General features: G+C 38.0%; 1 protein-coding gene across 2 annotated transcripts in view; it reads right to left on the bottom strand.

Annotated features, from left to right (window-relative positions):
• Nucleotides 1–441: 441 nt before the first annotated feature.
• The window catches only part of opn5 (opsin 5), a 61,974-nt gene continuing 39,633 nt past the window's right edge, over nt 442–22,782 (bottom strand). For both annotated transcript variants that reach the window (XM_017683235.2, XM_037537642.1), the window contains exons 4-8: nt 18,415–18,585; nt 14,884–15,218; nt 14,433–14,677; nt 5,921–6,132; nt 442–2,153 (exon numbers count right to left, since the gene is read on the bottom strand). In XM_017683235.2, the coding sequence (XP_017538724.2) occupies nt 6,069–6,132; nt 14,433–14,677; nt 14,884–15,218; nt 18,415–18,585 (815 nt within the window). In that variant the 3' untranslated portion in view covers nt 442–2,153; nt 5,921–6,068. The remainder of the gene's footprint in view (nt 2,154–5,920; nt 6,133–14,432; nt 14,678–14,883; nt 15,219–18,414; nt 18,586–22,782) is intronic.

Here is a 22,782-nt window from a genome sequence, read left to right as displayed (position 1 = left end):
CAGTCCAGCCGTTCTGACACCTGAAGCGCCAGAATGTAACTGCTGCACCATTTAAGGCGGAACAGGAAAATTCGAACAAGAAGCTGGTGAATATCTGACTTCAGCTTCATATCACTGAAGAATTAGTGGTGGATAATAATAAATAATTGCCCCCCTCTTTGAAGGCGTATGATCCCTAAATGTAACTAAAGCCCAGCAGTGAGGAGCTGAACTTTATCCTCCTCTGATGTCACTGCAGAAGGGCCAGGTCGCCTACAGAGCAGTTAATGAAGTGATGTTTCTTTTTTTTTTTTTTTGAGGTTTGTCCCATTTTGGACGGAAAATTTCAACCACTACCCCTTGTAGTTCCAAGGAGTTAAGGTGACACTCGAAAACAAGGGGTAGGGGTAAAAAGAAGAAATGGGACTGGGCCTTAATGTTGCTTCTTTAGTTTAGCACTGGAGCTATGAAGCAAACACTAGTAACACTAGTCACCCAAATCTTTTTCTGTAAATACATCCCTAAAACCTCTCAAGATTGCTTATACATGTCAATGTAACTTGTGTAACACAGTATAATGTACCAAATTCTACAATGATAACTTTACAGGAGAAGGAAAAAACCTACTCTACTTTTAATGTAAGTCAATGGAACTAGAAATGTTTCCAAATCACTTTTGTTGGTCTTTTCATCATGAAATTTGCACAGAGGATGTAGAACCATAGGTACTTTAAAATTCTATCAAAAACTGAAAAACGAGAAAAATGGAGATGCGAGGTTTTGTTCCGACCGCAGCAATATGCTGGTTTTTCTTTGTTTATTTTTATAGTTGTACTGTGTCCTAAAGCACATCAACAAGTCGGTCCAACCTTACTGAAGACCTGCATTCACTTTGAGAGATGTTTTGGGGGAAGTTTGTTGGCTTTTTGTTGAATTCTAGTGTTTGTTAGCAGCTTTAGCCTCATAGCATCAGCGTTACACTGAAGGAGCAGAGTTTGGACAACAAACGTTCGAGTGATCGACCACATTGGGGTAAGTGAAAAACTGGTAGATCAGATGTTTCACCAAACCTTTTGTTTGATTAATAATGCTGAAATAATTCAATATTGCATGTCATTTATGTTTAATTGCTACAGGTTTTGGTACTGTGCATTTTCCTGATTGCTGTGTTGTTGATTGTAGTGTTGTAGTAGGCAAGTCCAGCCTTTCCTGTATTTCCTTTATTTAATAAATATAACTAGTTAACATTTTGCCAGAACAACTGATGAGCTCTATATAAATAAAGTGTTTTATTCTTTGCAAATAACAAACAATATTTTAGACTAGGCATGTGACGATACACTCAGCTCACGAAACGAGACGAGACACGATATTGGGTTCATGAGAACGAGACGAGACGAGATTTTAAGAAAACTAAAGGAATCGCCGAAATCCTTGATTTTCTACCACAGAAAATGGCCTCATATCTGCTGCGATGAAAACACCAATGTCTCTAGTTATTGCTGTGGCTCTGACGCTTGACTGTGGAAGTTGAGGTCCGAATGTGTTAGTCAGCGTCGTCTGGCTTGTTTTCTTCACAGGTGCAGTTGTTGATTTGAGTGCTGTGCTGTGCTGGTGCTGTAAATGTCTCTGCATCGTGCTCGTATTAGCCGCGGTGTACGGCCTTGTTTGCATATGGTCCGTGTCTTATCAGTCACTCTCTTGCCATTTATCATTTCCGCCGGGTACCCAAAATGCTGCCAAACAAACGATTTGAACGTGGCGGGGGCATCTTCAATAGTAATACCTGTATTTTCCGACGTCATTCTGGCTGCTTGCTGGATCACAAATCCCGCGAGACAGATTTTTAACGCGACGAGAAATATCGCCGAGATACATCTCGCGAGATCTCGTGACACGAGATCTCGTCACACCCCTATTTTAGACATTTAAAACATTTGGTTAAATATTTGTACTGTAATACATTTTTTCACATAAAAAACAATGGCAGTACCATCACGGCCCACTGGGGGCCTGCAGGACAACCACTGTTGTATAGATGGAAGTAAAATCAGCTGATTGAGGACTTAATTGATCAAATCTGTTGGTTAGTGATCTGACTGATCTTTCCATGATGGCTTAACTGAGCGTTATTTGTTTGTTGATGTTTCTTGGTTCCAGAGTTCAAACATCACCTAAGGACAGATAAGAATGTTATTGTAAATATGATTTCCATTTAATAATAAAAATGGAAATAAAATAAAATGAATAAATGTAGTTTAGTTTTTGCTCATTTGACTTTAGCTGGTGATTCTGAATAAGCTTTAGAGAAGAAAGGAATAGAGAGTAACCTTAACATATAATTATAATATGATGAATTGTGTGTTATAATAATGCATAATGTATATTCTGAAAAAATCTTAATCTGGTCTTGGTCTTGACTCTGACCCAGCTCTAGCAGTCTTGACTACAACACTAAGTGACTGACTTGTGTCTGACACACCACATAAAACTGTACTGTCATATGTTCCGTGTTTAAGCAAATGGAACTGAAATGAATCTCATCCGATTCGCAATTATCTTTTTCTCTTGTGTGCCTGATGACGCTGTGCTTCTCGAGTGCATTCAGCTCAAATCTTTGGTTAGCATGTTTGCATCTTTTGCACCTCGATTTCATGTATTCAGATGCAGTTTCTCCAACAAGGTAACCAGTAAAATACAACCTCATTTCCAAAAAAGCACAGACACTGTGCAGAATGTAAATAAAAATAGGATACAATGTTTTTCAAGTCATGTAAAGTCATATTTTTAAAAGAACATACTGCAAAAAGAACACATCAAATGCTGAAACTGAGAAATTCTATTGGTATTTGAAAAATATCTGCCCATTTTGAATTTGATACCAACAACACATTCCAAAAAAGTTGGGGCGGGGACATGTTCACTGCTGTGTTTCATCACCTCTTCTTTTAACAACAATAAGTAAGCATTTGGGAACTGAGGAGACACTGCTGTAGTTTTGAAAGTCAAATGTTTTCCCATTCTTGTTTAATACAGGATTTCAGCTGCTCAACAGTTCGGGAGCTTTTTTTTTCCAGTTCATAATGTGCCAAATGTTTCCAAATGTTTCCCAAACTCTTAATACAGAGCAATTCTGTTTTATTGCATGCAGAATGTGGTTATACATTGTCTTGCTGAAATAATAAAGGCCTTCCCTGAAAAAACATTGTCTGGATGACATCTGCTGCCATCAAAAACCTGTATATATCGTGGTGCCTTCACAGATAACAAGCTGAGTGGTCTTTTGCCCAGGGGCACAGTGTCCATGATTTCCAAAAAGAATTTCAAATGGATTTGTTGGACCACAGGACACTTTTCCCCTTCACCTCAGTCCATTTTAAATGAGCCCAAGCCCAGAGAAGGTGGCAGCATTTCTGGATCCTGTTATGTACAATTTCTTCTTTGTGTTTTAGAGTTTTAACTTGCATTTGTGGATGCAGTGATGAACTGTGTTCACAGAAAATGGTCTGTGATCATGCAGTCATTTCCACTACAGAATCATGGCTGTTCATAACACACTGCCATCTCAGGGCCCAAAGATCACGGCCAATAAATACTGGTTTTGGCCTTGTCCTTTGTATACAGAGATTTCTCTGGATTCTCTGAATGTTTAATGATATAATGTACAGTAGATATTGAAAATTTCTTTGCTGTTTTATTGTGAGAAACATTAGTCTTGAATTATTGCACTATTTGCTCATGCAGTCTTTCACAGAGTGGTGAACCCCTTCTCATCATTACTTCTGACTCCGCCTCTCTGAAATGTTCTTTTTTAACCTAATCATTTACTGACTGCTGCCAATCAACCACCAGGTGTTTGTTTTTTTTTGTTTTTTTAATCATTACACAACTTTACCAGGCATCAAATTCAAAATGGGCATATATTTTCCAATGAACAATAAAAATTTCTCAGTTTCAACATTTGCTTTATCTTTGTACTCATTTCAATTAAATATATGGTTTAAATGATTTGCATATCATTGCATTTAGTTTTTTCTTTAAATTTTTGGGGGTTGGAAACCTTTTTTCAGGGGTCTGGAGTGGTCCTGCATCGTAGGCAGTGGATCAAGCTTCATTTCCACCACCACTTGTGTACCAAAGCTGAATGCTAGTTTCAAAGACTTCTATTTCAGAAGAGCAATACAGAAAACATTAAACTCTGTCATTGTCATTCAGGTTTACTTATTATGGCTTTTTGAGCTGCTCCTGTAGTTTATAGCCAACACCCATTCATTTATATGTACACCGATTGCTATTACGAAGTTAAACCTGCATTCATTTTTAGATGCAAAGAACCTTATGGGCCTGGCTTGTCGGGCTGAGAGTCAATCACAAAAATAGTCAATTCCAGGCGATTTGAAATCGATAGTCAACTTGATTCCACATACAGATGTTCAGGTTTCTCCACACCTGTACAGACATGGTGTGAGATATTCTGCTGTCAGTTTCTGGATATGCTTTTTGTCATAAAAAAGGCCTTAAGCTTAATTTTAGAAGGATTTTGTTCACAAAACTCACAATTAGATATTTGTCCCAAATCTTTCAGCCCTGTAGAATCAAACAATATTGATTGTACAGACAGTAGGTGACAGAGGACAGCCAGGAAGCATTACAGTGTATTTATCCCCTGCCAGAGTAACCTAAGTTCATTTAGCTAGAGTTGACTCCTCAAAGAGACTTACTAAGATCTAATGGGTTTTATAAACAAATAAACATCTTGTGTCCCTGAAGAACATCTGTGGTGACAGCACAGAAAATTTGTATGTCAAGATCTTTCATCATTCATAACATGAATCATACTGAAATACTATTGACCTAATTAATGTTCTACTTTCCTATTTTGCTTGATTACCTTCCCAATGTCTAAATTTTTGGAAGCAAGAATCAAACAAATTATTATGTGGTGTCGACTCTTGGTAATCAACCCCATCAATTTGCATTACATCAAAAGTGGAATTGGAGTCAATTCCAGAATTTTTGGGATGAGAGTGCCCGACTGACTGCCCGACTGACAGCCCGACTGACTCACTCACTCCTGAAGGGGTACTATCAGAACTAAAGTTTTTGGTACTTCATCAAAGCGGTGCTTTACATCAGTCACACTGGTTAAATGCTCCAGATCTTTCAAGGCTTTATACTACTGCAAAACTAACTGCAGCATCCAGGAATCCAGATTTCATGAACCATTTGGTAGAACTGCTGCTAAGACCTGTATCTCATATAACCCACATTCTCCACTTGATACAGTTTTTGATTATGCAGGGTCACTACTTAGACCGCATCTCTACTGGTTTGAACTGGATATCTACCAATAAACAATAGCCAAAATTTAGCACATAGAAAATGCCAGTATAGAGCTAGGTGATGACTCCAGAAGCTGTCTTACAGTAGTTTCATTTTCTCACGCATACTTTAAACTATCTAACTAGGTCCTGCAGGAGCTCACAGCTCCATAGAACTGTTCCATGCAGTGATCTTACACTGACAATATAAGACATGGAATATTTGGAATATATGGAATATTTAGCGCAATATAAAGCCAATGAAGAATCCCTTTAAAATGACAATTGCACATTACCCACAGCATGTCTGGTGTGTTGTAAATGTTCAAATCTAAACTGTCATATATAGTGCATAGTGTTTTATCGTAAGAACTCTTTTGAAACCAGTTTTTTATCCTAATGACTTTTTTGACCATAGATTACTGTACCGGCATGTGTAGAAATACCAGTGTATGTGCCTTAATGCTACTTTAGACTTATCAAAATCAAAGTGATATTGGGGGAGATATATATACATACACACACACACGCACACACACACACACACACACACACACACACACACACACACACACAATAACTGTACAAAATATAAAAATACAGGATGTGTCTGCACATACAGGGATACCAATTACTCTGTAAGGTGGCCACGGAAAGTCAGCAGCGATAGTGCAGGCTAATTCATCCATGTCACTCATTGATTTCTCAGGGTTAGGCACTAACACACTAATGTCCACTGTAGAATTTGAGTCGTCTGAGCAGACCAGCTCACATCTCAATTTGTGTTTCATTTGCTGGTGTTGCTTTCATGGAGGCAGAGATGGAATAAAACCTGTAAAAAGCAAAAGCACTGGTGTTATTACACAGAGCAATTTAAAAGCCTACATAAGCCTTCAATACAGATTTGCGCCTTATGGTACATGTAAACATTTGTCCTTGGAGATGGTTCCTTTAGGAGCCCTTTAGAGTAGCTTTCAGACACAGCGGCCCTTCCTCATCAAACAAGCGCAGTTTCAGGCGCCCAGAATGAGATATGAGCTACTCCGCATCTGATTGATGCAACTGCTCTATCAAAACGTGGTGATTTGAGTGCAACAGAGAAATCAGTTTCAGCCGAGAGGAACCCCAAGCGCCCCAAACGACCCTTATTTACATAGCTTGTGCAGATGATGCCACATTTTAGAATCAAATAAACATAACTTACATGACATATAGCCTAATTCAGGCAGCTGTTGCAGAAGTGAATTAATAAAAGGAGAGCATTCAGGAGGCTCATGAGGCACGGCCTGTCCTCCGCGAAAAATTTCACCCAGTCATGTTCGAGCACAGCATTGAGCTCTTTCAGTGACAAATAGGTCTTGACTGCGAGGCTGATCCTCAGCCGAGGGACTAATGAAGTAATAAAAGATCCAAATCTAAAAACTGTCATTGACATAAAGGAGAGCCCTGTCTGGGTAGGGGATAGGCTCTTGCCTCAAGTGGAGGAGTTCAAGTACCTCGGGGTCTTGTTCACGAGTGATGGTACAGGGGAGCGGGAGATTGACAGGCGGATTGGTGCTGGGTCAGCAGTGATGCAGGCTCCACAAGGCAAAGCTCTCGATTTACCGGTCGATCTACGTTCCCACCCTCACCTATGGTCATGAGCTTTGGGTAATGACCGAAAGAATAAGATCGCGAATACAAGCGGCCGAAATGAGTTTCCTCCGCAGGGTGTCTGGACTCTCCCTTAGAGATAGGGTGAGAAGTTCAGTCATCCGGGAGGGACTCAGTGTAGAGCCGCTGCTTCTTCACGTCGAGAGGAGCCAGCTGATGTGGTTCGGGCATCTGGTTAGGATGCCTCCTGGACGCCTCCCTCGGGAGGTGTCACAGGCAAGTCCACCTGGGAGGAGACCCCGGGGAAGACCCAGGACACGCTGGCGTGATTATATCGTGCCTCGGAATCCCCCTTGGAGAGCTAGTGGAAGTGGCTGGGGAAAGGGAGGTCTGGGCTTCATTGCTTAGGATGCTGCCCCCGCGACCCGAACCCCGGAGAAGCGGAAGATAATGGATGGATGGATGGATATATATATATTTTCTGGATGTTTGTGTGTTTGTTCAACCATTTTCAAGCCTCTCCTCGAGGAAGCCCAGTATTATATATAGTTAGTTAAGTTCAGTATTATATGTAGTTAGTTAAGTCCAGTATTATATGTAGTTAGTTAAGCCCAGTATTATATGTAGTTAGTTAAGTCCAGTATTATATGTAGTTAGTTAAGTTCAGTATTATATGTAGTTAGTTAAGTTCAGTATTATATGTAGTTAGTTAAGTTCAGTATTATATGTAGTTAGTTAAGTCCAGTATTATATGTAGTTAGTTAAGCCCAGTATTATATGTAGTTAGTTAAGCCCAGTATTATATGTAGTTAGTTAAGTCCAGTATTATATGTAGTTAGTTAAGCCCAGTATTATATGTAGTTAGTTAAGTCCAGTATTATATGTAGTTAGTTAAGCCCAGTATTATATGTAGTTAGTTAAGCCCAGTATTATATGTAGTTAGTTAAGCCCAGTATTATATGTAGTTAGTTAAGCCCAGTATTATATGTAGTTAGTTAAGCCCAGTATTATATGTAGTTAGTTAAGTCCAGTATTATATGTAGTTAGTTAAGTCCAGTATTATATGTAGTTAGTTAAGTTCAGTATTATATGTAGTTAGTTAAGTTCAGTATTATATGTAGTTAGTTAAGCCCAGTATTATATGTAGTTAGTTAAGTTCAGTATTATATATAGTTAGTTAAGTTCAGTATTATATGTAGTTAGTTAAGTCCAATATTATATGTTGTTAGTTAAGTCCAGTATTATATGTAGTTAGTTAAGTCCAGTATTATATGTAGTTAGTTAAGCCCAGTATTATATGTAGTTAGTTAAGTTCAGTATTATATGTAGTTAGTTAAGTCCAGTATTATATGTAGTTAGTTAAGTTCAGTATTATATGTAGTTAGTTAAGTTCAGTATTAAATGTAGTTAGTTAAGTCCAGTGTTATACGTAGTTAGTTAAGTCCAGTATTATATGTAGTTAGTTAAGTCCAGTATTATATGTAGTTAGTTAAGTTCAGTATTATATGTAGTTAGTTAAGTCCAGTATTATATGTAGTTAGTTAAGTCCAGTATTATATGTAGTTATTTAAGTTCAGTATTATATGTAGTTAGTTAAGTTCAGTGTTATATGTAGTTAGTTAAGTCCAGTGTTATACGTAGTTAGTTAAGTCCAGTATTATATGTAGTTAGTTAAGTCCAGTATTATATGTAGTTAGTTAAGTTCAGTATTATATGTAGTTAGTTAAGTTCAGTATTATATGTAGTTAGTTAAGTTCAGTATTATATGTAGTTAGTTAAGCCCAGTATTATATGTAGTTAGTTAAGTTCAGTATTATATGTAGTTAGTTAAGTTCAGTATTATATGTAGTTAGTTAAGTTCAGTATTATATGTAGTTAGTGAAGTCCAGTATTATATGTATTTAGTTAAGCCCAGTATTATATGTTGTTAGTTAAGTTCAGTATTATATGTAGTTAGTTAAGTTCAGTATTATATGTAGTTAGTTAAGTCCAGTATTATATGTAGTTATTTAAGTTCAGTGTTATATGTAGTTAGTTAAGTTCAGTGTTATACGTAGTTAGTTAAGTCCAGTGTTATACGTAGTTAGTTAAGTCCAGTATTATATGTAGTTAGTTAAGTTCAGTATTATATGTAGTTAGTTAAGTCCAGTATTATATGTAGTTAGTTAAGTTCAGTATTATATGTAGTTAGTTAAGTTCAGTATTATATGTAGTTAGTTAAGTTCAGTATTATATGTAGTTAGTTAAGTTCAGTATTATATGTAGTTAGTTAAGTTCAGTATTATATGTAGTTAGTTAAGTTCAGTATTATATGTAGTTAGTGAAGTCCAGTATTATATGTATTTAGTTAAGCCCAGTATTATATGTTGTTAGTTAAGTTCAGTATTATATGTAGTTAGTTAAGTTCAGTATTATATGTAGTTAGTTAAGTCCAGTATTATATGTAGTTATTTAAGTTCAGTGTTATATGTAGTTAGTTAAGTTCAGTGTTATACGTAGTTAGTTAAGTCCAGTGTTATACGTAGTTAGTTAAGTCCAGTATTATATGTAGTTAGTTAAGTTCAGTATTATATGTAGTTAGTTAAGTCCAGTATTATATGTAGTTAGTTAAGTTCAGTATTATATGTAGTTAGTTAAGTTCAGTATTATATGTAGTTAGTTAAGTTCAGTATTATATGTAGTTAGTTAAGCCCAGTATTATATGTAGTTAGTTAAGTTCAGTATTATATGTAATTAGTTAAGTCCAGTATTATATGTAGTTAGTTAAGTCCAGTATTATATGTAGTTAGTTAAGTTCAGTATTATATGTAGTTAGTGAAGTCCAGTATTATATGTAGTTAGTTAAGCCCAGTATTATATGTTGTTAGTTAAGTTCAGTATTATATGTAGTTAGTTAAGTTCAGTATTATATGTAGTTAGTTAAGTCCAGTATTATATGTTGTTAGTTAAGTGCAGTATTATATGTAGTTAGTTAAGTTCAGTATTATATGTAGTTAGTTAAGCCCAGTATTATATGTAGTTAGTTAAGTTCAGTATTATATGTAGTTAGTTAAGTTCAGTATTATATGTAGTTAGTTAAGTGCAGTATTATATGTAGTTAGTTAAGTTCAGTATTATATGTAGTTAGTTAAGCCCAGTATTATATGTAGTTAGTTAAGTTCAGTATTATATGTAGTTAGTTAAGTTCAGTATTATATGTAGTTAGTTAAGTCCAGTATTATATGTAGTTAGTTAAGCCCAGTATTATATGTAGTTAGTTAAGTGCAGTATTATATGTAGTTAGTTAAGTTCAGTATTATATGTAGTTAGTTAAGCCCAGTATTATATGTAGTTAGTTAAGTTCAGTATTATATGTAGTTAGTTAAGTTCAGTATTATATGTAGTTAGTTAAGTCCAGTATTATATGTAGTTAGTTAAGTCCAGTATTATATGTAGTTAGTTAAGTTCAGTATTATATGTAGTTAGTTAAGTCCAGTATTATATGTAGTTAGTTAAGTCCAGTATTATATGTAGTTAGTTAAGTTCAGTATTATATGTAGTTAAAAAGCAGCTCCTGGTTTGATCAATCATTGCTGCAGTAAATTGTGCTCATGATGTAATTGATGATATTAACAAGTCTCTGTGGCGGCTGTGAAGGTGTCAAGGAAAAATATGGCACCAAGAAATTCTTGTTACTTTTTATTGTTTTTATGTTCATTTGAATTATGAATATGACTTTATTCTAATGTATATTGTGATAAACTCACTGCTGAGGGAAATTGGTAAACAATTTGCTTAGATGCCAAAAACGTTTGCACAGTACTGTATATACATGCTGTTATTGCTGATACTATTAATAATAATGATGTTCATTTTGTGTCGCCTCACAGCAAGGAGGGCCTGGGTTTGATTCCCCGGCCGGGCGACCTCTCTGTGTGGAGTTTGCATGTTCTCCCCGTGTCTGTGTGGGTTTCCTCCGGGTTCTCCGGTTTCCTCCCACTGTCCAAAGACATGCAGTCAGGCCAATTGGACATGCTAAATTGCCCCTAGGTGTGAGTGTGTGAGTGACTGTCTGTGTCTGTCTGTCTGCCCTACGATGGACTGGCGACCTGTCCAGGGTGTATCCTGCCTTTCACCCGAAGACTGCTGGGATAGGCTCCAGCACCCCCCCCCCCGCGACCCTGACGGAGAAGCGGCTTAGAAGATGGATGGATGGATGGATGGATGGATGGATGGATGGATGGGTGGATGGATGGATGAATGGGTGGATGGATGGATGGATGGATGGATGGATGGATGGATGGATGGATGGATGGATGGATGTTCATTTTGATGATGTTTTTGGTTTGTTATTACACAGATATATTTGCACTACGGCCCGATTTGATTTTGTTCACACAGATACTCCAAAGATGATGAATAACATAAAAATGCTTGATGACAATGACAGCACTCGACTATCTCACCTCTCCCTCTCCAGGCCTTCACTCCACAGTGACTTCGCGCTCAGTGTGGTGTCAGAGGGGGTTCAGGGGAGGGGCTGATGGGTACTTGGTTTGCTGTGATGTAGTGTAGTGTATTATTTAAACTGAGAGTGCTGGTTAAGAAAAGCACATTGTATTAATAATTCTAGGCTAAACTGCCTGTTTGGAGCATTTGAATATTCAGGACTGAAGCCCCAAAGATGCAGCCCTAACAGTACCTAAAGCTGGGACTGGCTTCATTGGCACTGACAGTATAGCATGTTATTAACTCTACTTATAATACCTTATATTAACAATTCATAATGCATAATAAGCATGGCTATAAAGTGTAATTCAGTGTAATTATTTTTTATAAATATGTATAACCATGTATATAATGCCCTATGAATGCATTATAACATATTATAAATGTGTTTATAGATGCTTACAATCTGTAGAAAGTAGTCCATCTGAAGAAATACACAGTTTATCAGCCACCATCTTCTCCATTCATCACTGGTCATTTTAGAACCACAGGAGCACCTCTGAACAGATATTATTTGAGAAGTGGGTCATTCTCAGCACAGTGGTGACACTCGTACGGCCGCATGTATGGCACTGAGCGAGTGTTTCAGGCACAGCAGTGTTGCTGGAGTTTTTATTTACGTCAGGGTCACTGGGTTAAGAACAACCTGCCATCCGAAGCTATCCATCCAAGAGCAGTTCTAGAGTCAGAAACTGACCACTGATGAAGGGCTAGCACAAAACTAACACAAAGGCCCAATCCCATTTTTTCTTTTTACCCCTACCCCTTGTTTTCAAGTGTCACCCTAATACCTTGGAACTGAGTTATAAGGGGTAGTGGTTGAAATCTTGCCCTATGGGACAATCCTCAAATAAAAATAAATAAATGAATAAATAAAATGAACTTTGCTTTATTAACAGCTACTAGCGCTGCTCTGTAGGCGACCCTGCCCACCTGCAGTGACAGCAGAGGAGGGTGAAGCTCAGCTCCTCACTGCTTATTTATTATCACCCACCCCTAATTCTTTAGTGATATGAAGCTGAAGTCAGATATTCACCAGCTTCTTGTTCGAATTTTCCCGTTCCACCTTAAATGGTGCAGTAGTTACATTCTGGTTCTTCAGGCATCAGAACTGCTGGACTATTTAAGGTGGAATGGGAAAGTTAGCTAGTGAGCTACTGAGACATTATCATTGCAATTAGTGATTTTTTAATGCTTGTTATGAAGAACACGACCAAAATACACTGAAACGACATTAAACTGAGATAATACAGTGATTATTGTAATATTTTAACTGAGAAAATACTTATACTATCCCTCCATTTCAACAAAAATGAGGACACCCTAACCCTAGATGTGGACATTCAAATCAGAGGGCTAAGGGATTGGGTCTAAATGTGTACAGGAGAGAAGCCAGAGGGATGGCTGGAGTGACACTGGCTACCCCTGAAATCTGACTGGCCACCCTGGGTGCCCCCTCAAAACTTTCATGTAACTGGCTGATTACAGTGCTTTCTCCAATTCAACTGACCTAAATTGAAGTAAATTGTAAAAGCCTTTGCCAAATTTGTTGCAACATAACATTCTAGCTGAAGCCTTAGCTGCTTAATGTGGGCAAACTAAAAATACATAGTTCATTTGCTGCTACATTGCAAGTAAAGATTAACTGACATAATCTGAATCGCTCAAAGTGCAGCAATTATGACACTGGAGAGTGATTTAAAACTCAGGTGGAATTTTAAAGAGTTAGATATTTATACTACATGCAGATAATCATACACGCAATATAACTTCATCTTGTTTTCTGGGTCTTTTTTGATAATTACACATACACTTTATCGCCAAAAGTTTTCGCTCACCCATCCAAATCATTGAATTCAGGTGTTCCAATCACTTCCATGGCCAGAGGTGTATAAAACCAAGCTCCTAGGCCTGCAGGCTGCTTCTACAAACATTAGTGAAAGAATGGGTCGCTCTCAGGAGCTCAGTGGATTCCAGCATGGTAGCGTGATCGGACGCCACCTGTGCAGCAAGTCCAGTCGTGAAATTTCCTCACTACTAAATATTCCACAGTCAACTGTCAGTGGTGTTATAACAAAGTGGAAGGGATTGGGAACGACAGCAACTCGGCCACGTAAAATGACAGAGCAGGGTCAGCAGATGCTGAGGGGCATAGTGCGCAGAGGTCACCAACTTTCTGCAGAATCAATCACTACAGACCTCCAAACTTCATGTGGCCTTCAGATCAGCTCAAGAACAGCATAGAGAGCTTCATGGAATGGGTTTCCATGGCCGAGCAGCTGCATCCAAGCCTTACATCACCAAGCGCAATGCAAAGTGTGGAATGCAGTGGTGTAAAGCGCCGCCACTGGACTCTAGAGCAGTGGAGACATGTTCTCTGGAGGGACCAATCACTCTTCTCCGTCTGGAAATCCAATGGACAAGTCTGGGTTTGACGGCTGCCAGGAGAACAGTACTTGTCTGACTGCATTGTGCCAAGAGTAAAGTTTGGTGGAGGGGGGTTATGGTGTGGGGTTGTTTTTCAGGAGTTGGGCTCGGCCCCTTAGTTCCAGTGAAAGGAACTCTTAATGCTTCAGCACCAAGAGATTTTGGAATTGGAGTACTTGACTGGCCTGCTCAGAGTCCTGAACTTCTTGTCCAACATCAGGGTCTGACCTCACAAATGCACTTCTGGAAGAATGGTCAAAAATTCCCATAAACACACTCCTAACCCTTGTGGAAAGCCTTCCCAGAAGAGTTAAAGCTGTTATAACTGAAAAGGGTGGGTCGACATCACATTAAACCTTATGGATTAAGAATGGGATGTCACTCAAGTTGATATGCGTGTGAAGACAGACGAGCAAATACTTTTGACAATGTAGTGTATTTTGGGTTTATGGACTATGAACCTTGCTACAGTCACCCAATGGCCACCCCATTCATGCAGTCCAACTAATCACCACTGATTGTGCATTAATATTCCATCATATGTGATGGGCAAGACAGGTGTTTCTAATAAAGTGGCTGTGCCTACAGATATAAGAGATTATACAGACAATAAAAAAATCTTACCTTGGGGTTTTATACTGTTTCTTTTTGCTCAAGGCTTTAAAGCAGCAGAACTTGGAACAGCTGTTCTTGCAGTCAATGACCTGGTATATGATTGGATTGTACATGGCAGCTGATTTGGCCAGCAAGGTTGGGATGACTGAGACCGGAATAGGCACTGAATCATGCTCCCCAAAAGCAGAGACCACTGACACCACTGCGTATGGAATCCAAGCTATCAAAAATCCAGCACAGATCAACATCGCCACCTGCAGGACACAAGCAGAATGACACTCAGTGCACATTTCACTTTTGATTTCAATGAGAGAAATAAGTAACTACATCTATATAACAATATATCTAAAACATATGAGATGAACACATTCAAACTGGCTTTACTATAACCATAAAAATGAAACAAACAAATCTTTTAAGATTAAATTTACAAACACGTTTGAAAACATAATCTAAACACCTTTGTTAACTTCATCTCCAGACTGTGGTTGTTCTTATTCCGCGTGTCGAAGTAGGACACTTCCTTAGCGGACGTCTTCACCTTGATGATGATCTTGACGTAGGAGAAAACGATGATGCCCGTGGGCAGGATGAGGCAGAAAAAGAGGATGGACATGACAAAGCTTTGGCCAGCCACAGAGGCCTGAGCCAGCCACCAGTTGAGCGTGCAGGAGGTGCCAAATGGTTCCGGAGCGTAGCTGCCCCAGCCCACCAGCGGCATGGTGGCCCAGAAGGCCGCATACAGCCAGATGAAGAGCAGACTCAGCATGGCATGATTCCGCTTAATCCATGTACCTGTAAGAGAGGTGAGATAAACATATTTTCTACATGTTGTGCACACACAGCACAGTACAGTACTGGGCAAAGACATCCAGCAACTAAGAAGAGAGTTTTTACAGCCAGTCATCTGTGAATTAAGTGTGGAGTTGCACAACATTCAGTACTGTGCGAAAGTCTTAGGCACCCAAGACACATTTTCAAAATCGATTTATTTGTGTAGTTTGTGTTTATTTACTGAGAAAAGTGTTAATAACACTTATAGAACATTAATTATATATATGTATATTAGTGATTTTCTGGATGTTGGTGTGTTTGTTTAACCATTTTCAAACCCAGTATTATATGTAGTTAGTTAAGTTCAGCATTGTGAAGGTGTCAAGGAAAAATATGGACCCAAGAAATTCTTGTTACTTTTTATTGTTTTTATGTTTATTTGAATTATGAATATGACTTTATTCTAATGTATATTGTGATAAACTCACTGTTGAGGTCAGTTGTTTAAAAATGTGCTTAGATGCCTAAAACTTTCGCACAGTACTGTATTTTGCCATTAAATGTGTTTTTGCTTGTAAAAAACACTCTTCAAAATAAACGAAAATAAACTTTAATACAATAAATTGTTATTTTAAGTCTAGAAGTGTGTATATCATTAAGATGCAAACGAAGTCAAGAGTGGTTTGATGCTGTGCTGTAGAGAAACGTACCCAGTCAGAATTGTTCTCAACTCTAGTTGAAAATACTTTTATGATAGTTTTGAGATGTAATGTATGGCCTTAAATGTATATAAAAATACTTTGAATAATGAATATTTTTTCACGGTTACTTTAATGGTGCACTGTTCACATTTTACTGCTGTCTCTGATCCACTCATACCAGCACAACACACACTAAAACACCACCACATCAACGTCACTGCAGAGCTGAGAATGATCCACCACCCAAATAGTACCTGCTCTGTGAGGGTCCATAGGGGTCCTGACCACTGAAGAACAGGGTAAAAGGGGGCTAACAAAGTATCAGAGAAACAGATGGACTACAGTCTGTAACTGTAGAACTACAAAGTGCTCCTATATGAAATGGACAATGAGTTTAGAAAAGCTAATTCCCCTTCAACCTATTTTATTTAAAAAAAAAAGACAGCTCAGCGTTGGAAGCCCCCTCATGTATTACACAGTAGGAGGTGGTTATTTTATTTTCATGATATAGTTATGATGGAGCTCTCTACTGCTAGAATACACAATTCTAAGGCTTCAGCAATCCAAACAAGGGACAATGTGGCTGTTAAACTACTTGAGTGAAAAAAGTGTTTGAAAATGGTCAATTAGGGATACAGATAAATATTACACACACACACACACACACACACACACAGACACACACACACACACACACACACACACACACACACACAAATTATGTGTTTATATGTATTTTCAAATTATGTTAAAAATTGAAAAATAAGAAAAATGGAGATATGAGGTACATACATTAAATCTCTAAACTATCATAAAAGTATTTTCAACTAGAATTAAGAACAATTCTGACTGGGTAAGTTTCTCTCCAACACAGCATTGAACCACTCTTGACTTTCACAGAAACAAGGAGTTGTACGTAATAAAGTGGCCGGTCACTCTTTACTACCGCTCGGTATACCGTTTGGTATCACTGTTCAGAAGCTTGGAATCAATGTATTCAGTAATGTATAACAAATCTTGTTGAAACTAAAAATTCCAATATGTGTGACCTGTGCATTTTCACATGTTTCAAACGATTAAATAACAAGCTATTATAATGAGTGATGAGCTGTAAAAGACCTAAAACCCACAAGAGCATTAGTAAGGTCAGACTGATGTGGGATGATTAGCCTGTTACAGCAATAGGTATAATTTAAAGCAGCTGGACTCACTAACTCACTGCAGTGTACCTAAGAAAGCTGTATAGCATTCATAAAAAAGTCATAATAATACACAATATTTCAAATATTGAATAAAACTTAAAAATACCCTTTGGAATCTGTTTAACATTTAGATCCACATTGTATAAGTTGCTATTCTATATAAAATAATAAACGAGTAACTCTTTCCTGAAGGGCAGTGTTCAAAAGGCTTCACAACACATTAAAATGTGTAGATATGTGTTCTCTGTAGAGCAAGGGTGTCAAACTCAACCACTCAAAGGGGCATATTAAAAAAGCTCTACAAATCTGTGGGCCAGAGAATGTCTATGCTTATATTTGATAACATTTTCCTATAACCTGAGCTGATTACTGTTTATTCAAAATACGCCAAAACACCAGCATCAAAATAAAGGCAGATGTATTGAACTTGGATACTGAAAAATTAGATCAAATAAATAAATAAATAAATAAAAAATAGGCTACAATACACAACATTATGCACATTACAGTAGGTTGCATTACATTGCATTACGTACATTATGCTGCTGTGCATGCTGTGGATTGTAGTGCAGCGCAGGCTAATATTAATCAAGAATAAAAATAAGCTAACACTTTCTATGAGGGTCATGTTTATAAGCATCCATAAACACATTCATAACATGTTATAATGCATTCATATGGCATCATAAACATGGCTATACATATTTACACGTTATAGCCATGCATTATGAATTGTTAGCATAATACAGTAGAAGCACTGTTCATTACAAATGATAAGTGGTCACAAGTTGTATTGTCCGCTCTAAGTATAGTGAAGTGTACTGTACACTACACTAAAACACTAAAACATCCACAATAAAGCTCATTACAGGCTTCAAATGTCAGAGTTTAAACTAGTGCTGCCATCAGTGTTTCACCCAATGTGGGAAAGTCAATGTACACCACTGTTAATGTTCACCACCGTTTGCATAGCACTAACTTAACACTGCATATCTAACAGAATGATAGCAGGAGTTCAGACTTTTGTATACGACTATATATAGGTTTAAAAAGGTTTAAGCGTATCGTGTCACTTGTTGAGGTGAAATAATATCAAAATTGACAAAAGCAGCCGTTATGACATTTAACCTTTATAAATACTTATGTAGGTTTATGTCATTTGTCATGAAAGGTTTATGTAGGAGTCATATAGCCCTATGAATGCTGTGTGTCAGTAAAGTGCTACCAAAACAGGCTTAACATAACAAATGATTCCAGACTTTTGAACCACAGTTCGTGTCTCTGAACACTTCATTCACCTTCGACGGTACCCACCGTATCTTAAATGGCAGATTTTCAGGTATCGGTCAAAGCTGACCACAGTCATGGTGATGAGGCTGCCACAGCCGAAGAAGAAGCCAGCCCAGCCATAGAAGCGGCAGCCCTCCCAGCCGAACAGCCAGCGGTGGGCAAAACTTGAAACCACAAAGAACGGCTTCCCTGTGACTGCGGGGACGAGAACAAGGCATGAGCAGTGTGACTTGGACATAAGGCACAAATGTCTAACGTGCAGGTGTATCTGATTCCTGTTCTAGCACAGGAAAAGCAATGAGAAGCCAAGAGCGACCAGGAAAAGCACCTGATCCTGTGTGTGAACTGCTACAGGTACATAGACGTTAGTTAGTTAGGAAAAAAGGCAGAGAAAAGGTGGAAAAAAAGAGAAAGAAAGGATCGGACTCTGGACAGCATTAGACACTGTGATAACTGCAGCACAGTGTCCTGGAGGAATTACAGCCGTATGCGAAACTTTGACCACTCAAACGACGTTTTATTGATGTTCTAAGTGAAAATAAGTGACATCCTCTACAGAACACCCTTCTGCTCATTTGTAATGCACATTTACTGTTTATTGGGTAAATTTAACATATCGGGGAAAACCAAAGCATTAAAACATAAAATGTGGCCGGTGTAAAATTTCTAGCACGTTTTATATTTTAGTTTTACTAATATTTTTTTATTTAGTTAAACTAAATAAACTTTAGTTATAAATAACTGTGCAGTAAATTTAGCAGAGAAGTTGTATGTTTAAAGTGTGCTGTCTGTAGAGGATGTGTAGCTTATTTTTAGTTAAAAAAAAAAGTGTGATTGGATCAGGGGTGTTCAAACTTTTTATTCATACAACTGTATATACCGTTCCTCACTCAACACATGGCTGTGGTGAGGAGAAATGAAAATAAAGTTGATTTTGACCAGTTTTGGCACACAGATCTGCGAGATACAGACAGGTAGAAATAAATTACACTCTGTCAGATGGAGCAAGAGTTTCCATGTTGTGGCAGAATTTTTCCAATGAATGCATATTACTGCTGTCGAAACAAAACATTCAAAAAAATCCCAAAATCTCCAAAAATCTCCAATTTTGTTGTTTTTCAGTTTTTGGCATAGTTTGGAAAAACATCCTTTACATTGTGTGTAAATTTCATGATGAATGGACCAAAAGAAACGGCCCAAAATGACTTGGAAAGACGTCTGGTTCCATTGACTTACATTAAAAGCAAAGTATGTCTTTTCCTTCTCCTGTAAAGTTACTATTTGGAGATACGAGGTTTTGTTCCGACAGCAGCGATATATTGCTACTTCTTTCACACACACAGACACGTTTTCTGAAACCGCTTATCCTTCTGGGTTGGAGCATATCCCAACAGTCACTGGGCGAAAGGCAGGATGATAATCATTTGAATATAATTATTATTAAATTATATAATTTTTCATATACAGGGGGGTGTACAAAATAAACACAGCATGACATACCACTCATTGGACTTTCCGTTAGCTACACATACCATATAGTTGCACTTTGTGGGCTTACAGTTACTGCTTGTAACCTGTCTGCTGCTGTATAACTTATCAGCTCTGCTCTACCCCATCCATACAGTAAAAGGACCACCGTAGGACCACCGCTGACTTAATATTATCTGAGTAGTGGGTCATTCTTGAAGCCAGGCTGTACAAAACATAAGAAATAACAACATTTTACACACATGTGGTTTAGTCGTTTGGAATGACATTGAGGTCATTATAACATTATATATCTATATATAAAACAATTTGATCGTTTCAAAAACCTCCCACTGCTTTTGGGCCCTAACTGAACATAACTAAATCTGTAGTACTGTGAGAACCACTGCTAGTTCACACCACATAAAGGAGAGGGAAACATAACTTCCAGGAGAACTTTGATGTTTTCTAAGTAGATTCCTATCTAAATTGCTGACCCCAAGGATAGAAGATGTTAGTAAATTTGAGCCTGATCCACTCAAACCAGCGGCGCACACACTAACATGCCATTTTGTCACTGTGGTGCTAAGAGTGGTCCACCACCAAATAATATCTGGTCCTACAGTGGACATTTTTCATTAATGGATGGAGTAAAGGGGGGCTAATATATCATGTAGCAACAGAGGGACTACAGTCAGTAATATTACATCCACAAAGTGCAAGTATACACAGATCAGGCATAACATTCTGACCACAACCTTGTTTCTACACTCATTGTCCATTTTATCAGCTCCACCTTCTGTATAGCTGCACTTTGTAGTTCTACAGTTACAGACTGTAGTCCATCTGTTTCTCTGATTTTTTCACTTTGTAAGCCCCCTTTTATGCTGTTCTTCAGTGGTGAAGACCCCCATGGACCCTCACAGAGCAGGTACTATTGAGTGGAGGATCATTCTCAGCACTGCAGTAACACTGACATGGTGGTGGTGTGTTAGTGTGTGTTGTGCTGGTCTGAGTGGATCAGACACAGCAGTGCTGCTGGAGATTTTAAACACCTCAGTGTCACGGCTGGACTAAGAACAGTCCACCAATAAAAATATCCAGCCAACAGCGTCCTGTAGGAAGCATCTTGTGACCACTGATGAAGGCCTAGAGGATGACCAACACAAACCGTGCAGCAGCAGATGAGCTGTCATCTCTGACTTTACATCTACAAGGTGGACTGACAAGGTAGGAGTGTCTGAGTGGACAGTGAGTGGACACAGTGTTTAAAAACTTCAGCTGCACTGCTGTGTCTGATCCACTCGTACCAGCACAACACACACTAACACACCACCACCACGTCAATGTTACTGCAGTGCTGAGAATGATCCACCACCCAAACAGTTCCTGCTCTGTGAGGGGCCATGGGGGTCCTGACCTCTGAAGAACAGGGTAAAAGGGGCCTAACAAAGTATCAGAGAAACAGATGGACTACAGTCTGTTACTGTAGAACTACAAAGTTCACCTCTATGTCTGTCTTGTGTATATTGTCTGTATATTTTGTGTATATTTCACTATATTTTGCATATATTTTCTCTAGATTTTGTGTATATGTAATATATTTAAATTTTTTATTTTTTTTATACGTATGTGTATGTAAAAGCATTTCAATGCATAAATGTCCTGACATGTTGGGCAAATGACAAATAAACTTGAAACTACACACAAAGTGGAGCTGATAAAATGGACAATAAGCACAGAAACAAGGAGGTGGTCAGAATAACCACTGAGTATTAATATTTCATGTGGTGTTTCCTTTTGAAACATCGCGCTGTATGTTTGAGTAGTGATGCTTGGAATGAATATTAAACTGATTTTTCCATGTTTGTCTCTATACTTCAAATGCTCAGCTGGAAACAAAGCCTTTCAGAGTGATTTGATGTGAAATGTTTCACTACAGCGAATGTTACCGACACAGACTTTACAGTGGTGGTGATAGGAACCAGGGGGCACGATGTCTACAATGCAAATATAGCCACTTTATTTACTATCTAAAACCACCAAACATTGATAACAGCAAAATAGTGGTAAAAAAATTTTTTAAAAACCTTTGTTTGTTTTATGATGCCCTGCATGTAGTTTTCTGCCATGCATGTACTTTTACATCAAATCACTCTGAATAACTTTTGTTTACATCTCAATGTAAACACTGCAGAAATACTGAAATGACATTTTCCTTCACATTTGATTGCCAAGCCAATTCAAAGATTCTTTGGACAAGTGCTTTGATGTGAAATCCAAGACTTTGATGTCTTTATAGTGGTGATAAGAACCAGAAGTTACCAGGTCTTTAATGCAAACACAGCCATATTAATTGATATTCAAACTGACCAGTGAATCTACGTGTCTTCGTTGTTTATGCTTTCATGTAATGTTGACGATGGTAAAATGGCACTAAATAGTAAAAATAAAAATAAGTGTTCTTTGAGTACTACTTTGCCTGATCATGCATCTCTCCACCATAAATGTGTTTTAAAAACCGCACTCTAGCCCAAAACATCATCTCAAAACTATCGTAAAACAATGTCAGACATCAGGCAACGTATTCATAACCACTTCACGTCATAACTTTCCGTGAAGGAGCTTTTAGAGGCGCTAAACTCTTCAGACGTCTGGTTCCTATCACCACCACTGTGAACAGGTCAGACGTGATGAGTTTTTCACATCAAACCACTCTGAACGGCTAGGTTTACATTTTAATGACTTAACAGTGCAAACAGTGTGAAAGACACTAACTAACGCACTCACTCACACACACACACATCATCTAAACCGCTTATCCTTCTGGGTCGCTGTGGGGTTCTGGAGCCTATCCCAGCTGCCACTGTGCGGATGTGAAAAAACAGTGGATTTCCATTTTAAGACAGGCATGATGTGAATTCT

Source organism: Pygocentrus nattereri, chromosome 4 (assembly GCF_015220715.1).
Source record: "Pygocentrus nattereri isolate fPygNat1 chromosome 4, fPygNat1.pri, whole genome shotgun sequence".
Classification (NCBI taxonomy): domain Eukaryota; kingdom Metazoa; phylum Chordata; class Actinopteri; order Characiformes; family Serrasalmidae; genus Pygocentrus; species Pygocentrus nattereri.
This window is presented reverse-complemented; position numbering and strand designations above follow the sequence as displayed.